Source organism: Monopterus albus, unplaced genomic scaffold (genome assembly GCF_001952655.1).
Source record: "Monopterus albus unplaced genomic scaffold, M_albus_1.0 scaffold191.1, whole genome shotgun sequence".
NCBI lineage: Eukaryota > Metazoa > Chordata > Actinopteri > Synbranchiformes > Synbranchidae > Monopterus > Monopterus albus.
The window spans coordinates 242,817-249,694 of NW_018128071.1; the positions used below are offsets into that span (position 1 = coordinate 242,817).

Below are 6,878 nucleotides of genomic sequence, written 5' to 3' on the forward strand. Positions count from 1 at the left end.
GGGATTGCACATTTCAGGGACAGATAGCATTTTTATATGCAGATTTACAATACGCATATGCAGCATCAATCAGTCAATCAATATGCAATAGACACAGGGGTATTACTGCACTAGGAAAATAGATCCATACATTACAAAGTACAGGGAAGAGCGCACAGCGAGAGCGTGCGCCTAACAATGCACAGATAACAGTTAAATTGCAAGAGCATACAGGCGCTAGCAGCGCACAGAGATAATCGGATGTTTGTATTATGCAGCTGTTGTCTCACAGTAGTAATAGCAATATTACCAACGGAGAACAGTAAGCATGATGGTACCAGTGTGATGGTGTGGAGAGCGCACAGACAGAGTGCGTGTGTGCAGTAAGGGCGCGCACACACACGCACACATACAGGGTACAATGGCGGCTTGCATTGATAGTACAGTCAAGTGAGCGTACATGGTGACAAGTAATCACCACCTTCAGCACCGTAACTAGTTCCAGACAGTTGATGTGGAGAGACGGAGTGTGATTCCCACCATCCTCCCACAGCCTGTAACAGACATGAGCCTCCCCAGCTGAACAGAAATGTGTCTGTGAGCACCGAGACATGTGATGTGGCTCTGCCCAAGGCAGCTCCCACTGTCAGCACACTGGGAGTTCCCCAGTACTCCAGGTCTGATTGGACCAAGGGAGGAACCGTGAGCACACGCCTTTTGTGGCGCACCGGGTCGAAGTGCAGACTGCCAAACCACCTCTGGAACTTCCTCATATGAAGAAGACCGAAGGGAACTACGACATGACTGGCTGACATTGTTCCTAGTAAAAGCATGACAGATAGAGCTGTTACTCTCGTGTGGTGAACAACGCGCTGCAGGAGAGATGAAAGTATTTCTTGTCTGGCGGGTGACAGCCTTGCTTCCATGCTAAGAGAGTCTAAGTGCACTCCCAGGTAGATGATTGTCTGGGAGGGCACCGGAGAGCTCTTTGTCCAGTTTATTGCAAACCCCATTTGTGTCAGGTGTTGCACCAGCACCGCTGTGTGAAAAGCTGCTTGAGGTCTGGAGCACGCCATCAGAATCAGATCATCTAAATAAAAGAGGACTCTGATTCCTGCTCTGTGTAGTGGTACTAACGCCACTTCCACGCACTTGTAAAACGTGCGGAGGGCCAGTGAATAGCTGAAAGGCCTGTTGTACTGGAAAAGTGCACCTCGGAAGGAGAAACGCAGGAGTTTCCTGTGTTTGGGGATAATGGGTACATGAAAATAGGTGTCTCACAGATTGATGGAAGTAAACCAGTCACTGGGACACATACACTCCAGTGCTTGTTTTGTGGTGAGCATGTGAAACTGTCTCTGTACTATGTAGTTGTTGAAGGAGAGACAGATGAGGATGGGTCTCATTTGGCCCGACTTTTTGGGAACCAGGAAGTAACGCAAGGGCTTCTTTTCACGCTCCTGGCCCAATGGCACCACGGAGATACAGTAGCTGCTTTGGTAAACAGCACTTGCAGCTCTGCCATCAGTGCAGTGGAGCTCACAGGTGAAGTCGTGACAGTTTCCTGCATGCCGCTGAAAGCAGGGGTGTGCCTGGAAAAATGCAGAGTGTGGCTGGTTCAGCTTGTCCATACAATTATTCATGGACAGCCACTCTCACCACACCGCGTAACGCTCTGTCAGGGGATGAGCGTTCGTATGCAGTGCGCTCATGTGCATTGCCGCTAGCCATTGGTGGACCCTCTCAACGATTACCAGAGACTAGTGTTCAGTATGCACAACCCCAGGGAGGGCGCTTTTTTTTGGGGGGGGGGGCATGGCTGTGGAGAAGGCTTAAAGTTAAGTGCACCCCAAGGCACAAGCTTGTGCAAGGGGAGAACTGAGCAGTGGGGAAAACGCGTGTGTGTGTGTGTGACGGACATTGAGCACACAGAGAGGAGAAACAATTGTCAGAAAACTGCTCTTATGACTCTGGTGTTGGCCCTGAAAAGACAGTTGTGTTTCAGCGGCAGGATCCATATGGGGTGTTGGCAGTGCAGCTGCGTCTTCCGTTGTGGAGAGAACTCATAAAATGACTGCCCCAATCTTTTTTTTTTCTTTTTTTGTCACATTTAGTCACTGCACCTGTCTTGAATGCGCGTTAATGAATGTGGTCCGGGGAGCCAACTATGGCAGGGAGTGAGTCAGTGGACTTGGGCCCACTCACGGCGAGAAACCCAGGGGGTGCATACACCAAGGGACCATCACCGTGGTTTGGTTAGCCTAGCCTAGCCGCTGACATTGTCAGGGCCCTGCCCTGATAGCTGCGAACACCTCCGCCCGGCACTCCTCCGCAGGCAAGCAAGCAAGCACTAAGGGGGCAAGCTGCCTGGGGGGAGAGAGCCTGTTCAGCGTGTTAACACACTGTATTATGAAGTCCAAATCGCAGCCTGGGCACACAGTGACGGCGGCGCGGCGCTGGAGTCCAGCAGTGAGGAATGGCTCTTGTGCAGTGCAGTGCAGGGCACAGGGCGTGAAAGAATCTCTTCAGGACTGTGCATGCGCGAGGGGTGAACCCAATAGCGACAGCTCTTAGAGGGCGGAGCCTATACAAAATAGAACAGGATGTTTGTGGAATGTTAATATTACTTCAGACACTCTTAGGTGGCTCAAGGAACATGTTAAAAGTCTGAATTCAGTAATGCAGAGCATCACTTGGTGAACCAAGTGTGTCCTGAAGATGTCCTTATCTGTTAGCGGTGTATAAATATTAATAGAATACTAATCTAACATGAGCACAGTAGTTTGAGTGGCCAGCGGTCGGTGCCAGAAGGTTGAATCAAGTTAACTATAGTGGGTCTGACGTCCATAATCATACTTGACAGTACACGTTATTAAAATTATAACCTCTATCTGAAAAACGGATCAGTCACTTTCACACGGCTGTTAATCAGTTAAAAGGAAATGTTTTCTGCTGTGAATGACTGGTGTGAATCAGACATTCCTTGCTGTTCTGGCTCATACTGCATGCATCATTTGTCATGACTGTAATAAAGTGTGTTATTCTGATCTTACTAATGAACACAGCTACATTTGTATACAGCTATAAAAAAAGGGGCTTCACCAGTTCAAGTGATGAAAAGCTTTAAGTGGCATCTGCTACTGCTTTCCTACTGTGAGCAGAGAAATGCTGCAAAGTGCACTCAATGTCAAACCAAAATTGCTGTGCATTGGGGAGTTTCCAGTGACACCTCACCCCCACTGCTGTTGCCCATGTTTATACATAAAATACTAAAGATTGAATCTAGCTATTAGCAAGTCTCCCTCTTTAGACCAAACTTTATTTATCTTTTTCTCCTTTCCTCCAGGTTGGGGGGCTTTTATATTTGAGAAAATGTTAGTGTGCATTACTGAATGTTTGAAGTTATGCTGACCTATTTTTCTTTCCTCTTTCATGTTCTATTAGAAACCAAAAAAGCCACCTGCACCGTCAAAAAGCACAGGTAAGGAACACTTTGTCCCCTTTGTCTTATTAAATGCGGTGCTAAGTGTGAGGGACGTGTGCTAAAGTGGGTTGCCTGGTTAAAAGCACAATCTATAGTATCTAAGAGCTTTTTGTTTTCACTCACAACACAGATCTTTGATGATAACAGATTTTCTCATTTAAAATAAATGTTTCCTCTTACCCATAAATAACAAGGGCATGTCATGGATGGGTATGTTAGGGTTAGTAAAGCAATTTTCTGTCCATAAATAGTTTACAAATTTCATCATGTCGGATCAAGGTTATACCAAGGTTGTGTGATCCATTATGGGATAGTTCAAATATCACAACAGAGACTGCCAGTAGAACAGAATAAGACAATTGGATACAAATAAGTATATGACTAAGAGCTGGACCTGAGAATCCACCTAAAAGGCCCCATAAAAATACACAGAAACAGTATAGAGTCATGTGGCATTTTTGTTTTATCAACACCAACATCTACAGTTTGCAAAAAATGCAGTTGCCTCACTATGCATTTTCCTGTCTGCACAGGAAGTAACACAGAATTTGCATTCACATCCTTTGACTGCTGTATGCGTTTCACTTTGGTGTGTGTGTGTCCGTTTCTGGGACGAGTCAGTACGTGTCTGTGCACAACTTCCTGTCTGGGTTAAGATATCGCGATGTGTCTCACAGACAAAAAAAATTATCTGCCTACAAACAGAACAGTGTGTTTTGTGCAGCTATATGTGTGTGACTGCATCTCTCTCTAGAGAGTGGTGTCTGTGTTTGTGTCAGACAGCAGTTTTCTTTGTCTGATTGTTCTTATGACATTGTATACTCCACCATACCGTTTCTTGAGTCTTGAATCAGTTGGGTCAACAGACGAGGTGACTTTTGGTGGACCATGTTTCGTTTTTCAGTTCTCAAACCGGAGGCTCCTGGTTCCGACAAGACGTCTCATCTCATCAGGGCAGAGGACAGAGGTACAGTAGAACTCTGTCTTCCTTTCAGCTCCTCGCATCCTCCTTTAACCACCTGATCTCATCTCATCCTCATTTCCTCAGGTTGTTTGTAGCTTTGCTCCATCTGACACATTTTGCACATTTCTGTGCACAGTACCCCTTGTCACTCCACTGTTGACCCGAGGAGGGAGCAGACAGACCACAACCCCACATTTGTTTCTCTTCATAACATTTTGAGCCTTATTTCTACGCTGTGTTCTACTGCTTTCAGTGTACCTCTCCTTCCTACCTCTGCTCTCTAAGCTTCAGCCTTAAGTTTTCAAATATTTTATTTTCAATATAATGTGCGTGTGTGTGTGTGTGTGTGTGTGTTGGGGGAGGAGGGGTAGTAATACTTTAAATATTGTACTAATAATTTTCAGAGACTTTACAAACTATTTTCAGGTTCATTTCTGATTTAATCTATGAGGTCTTTAAGATACGATGGAGCCTTGTCATTAAGGGCTGTGTATGTTGGAAGAAGGATTTTAAAATCTATTCTGGATTTTACAGGGAGCCAGTGGAGAGAAGCTAATATGGGAGAGATATGATCTCTCTTGCTAGTTCCTGTCAGTACCCTGGCTGCAGCATTTTGGATTAACTGGAAGCTTTTTAGGGAATTATTGGGACATCCTGATAGTAAAGAGTTACAGTAGTCCAGCCTGGAAGTAACAAATGCATGGACCAGTTTTTCAACATCACTTTGAGACAGGATGCTCCTGATTTTTGCAATATTGCGCAGGTGAAAGAAGGCAGTTCTAGAGACTTGGTTTATGTGTGATGGACATGGACATATCCTGGTCAAAAATGACTTCAAGGTTCCTCACAGCAGTACTGGAGGCCACAGCTACTATATCTCATCTAGAGTAACTATATGATTAGACAGCAGATTTCTAATGTTTTCAGGCCCAAGTACAATAACTTCAGTTTTGTCAGAGTTTAGAAGTAAGAGATTACAAGTCATCCAGGCCTTTGTCTTTAAGACATGCTTGGTGTTTCACCAACTGATCTGATTCATCTGGGTTCATAGATAAATATAACTGAGTATCATCTGCATAGCAATGGAAATTTATGCTGTTTCCTGATAATATTGCCTAAAGGGAACACGTATAAAGTGAAGAGAACTGGACCTAACACAGAGCTCTGTGGAACACCATGACTAACTTCAGTTTACATGGAAGATTCAACATTAAGATGAACAAATTGGAATTTATCTGATAAATATGATTTGAACCATTTTAGTGCAGTTCCTTTAATCCTAATAACATGTTCAAGTCCCTGTAATAAGATGCTGTGATCAATGGTCTCAAAATGGTGACATAAAGCTGTAGTCAAGATGGACAGTTTGGTAGCTTTCTGTTACTACATGGGAGCCAGAGGGGTTAGCTCAAGATTCAAGATTTTTATTTGCCATTTATGCATAAACAGACAGTTTAGGCATATAGGAATTTTTGTGCAGCTCTCCTTTGGAGTTGGGTAGGGAGTCAAAAGCCAGAAAGAACACTTAGTTTTAAAATAAAAAAGTTACATAAAGGCAACAAAGCATTAAAACCACAATACACAAAAATAGAGTAATAGTATTTCCCAGTGTGAACTTCAAACATCGCACCTAGTAATTCAAATGGTGGAGTTGGATATGTCATTATACTTGGTGAGGTAGTGAGGGGTTAGCCATATGCACACTGTTCTAGCTGGTGCGCATATGGCTGTGCACCAGTTGATGTAGTCACTCACAGTCTCTGCATATTCATGGATGTTGTCTGTGGCCCCTTTGAAGATGTTCCAGTCTCTGGACTCTAGACAGCCCTGTAGGCTGGCCTGTGCACAGTCATTCCAGGTGTTAACAGTTCTCACTGAGACTGGTTTTGCCTTGAGTCGTTTGGTGTAAGCAGGTTTTAGCCGGATTGCTACGTTGTCAGATCTACCAAAATGAGGCTTAGGTTCAGCTGAGAAAGCATTTCTAATGTTACTGTAACATTGGTCCAGTGTTTTGTTCCTCTACTAGGAAAGATTACAAACTGATACAGTTTAGGCTTTTCCTGAGATTGTAGTGGATATAATCTCCCAGAATAATAAAAGCAGCATCAGGGTATGTGTTTTCATGCTGATTAATCATTCTTTACAGTTCCTTTAGTGCAGCTTCCTCTTTGCCTGTGTAAGCTATTGGAAGCTATTCCGGCTCTTTTAACCAGGAACTCGGAGTGATGAAGCGGACCACTTGGATATATAAAAAAATAACCGTGCTGGTTTATTCAAAGAATCACAGGTAAAATTAACATTACACGTCCAGGTAACTTCCACCTCCAATACTGCACGCAGGCAGATGAAGAATGAAAGACCCTGAACCATAATGCCTATACATTTTTATCACTTCGGTTGGGCTAGCCCCATACTACACAGGGATGTCAAACCGTGGCGTCACCTGATATG

General features: G+C 44.2%; 1 protein-coding gene across 2 annotated transcripts in view; it reads left to right on the forward strand.

Annotated features, from left to right (window-relative positions):
* cd2ap (CD2-associated protein) overlaps positions 1-6,878 on the forward strand; it is an 84,430-nt gene that overhangs the window by 64,742 nt on the left and 12,810 nt on the right. For both annotated transcript variants that reach the window (XM_020617527.1, XM_020617528.1), the window contains 2 exons: positions 3,424-3,460; positions 4,368-4,430. In XM_020617527.1, the coding sequence (XP_020473183.1) occupies positions 3,424-3,460; positions 4,368-4,430 (100 nt within the window). The remainder of the gene's footprint in view (positions 1-3,423; positions 3,461-4,367; positions 4,431-6,878) is intronic.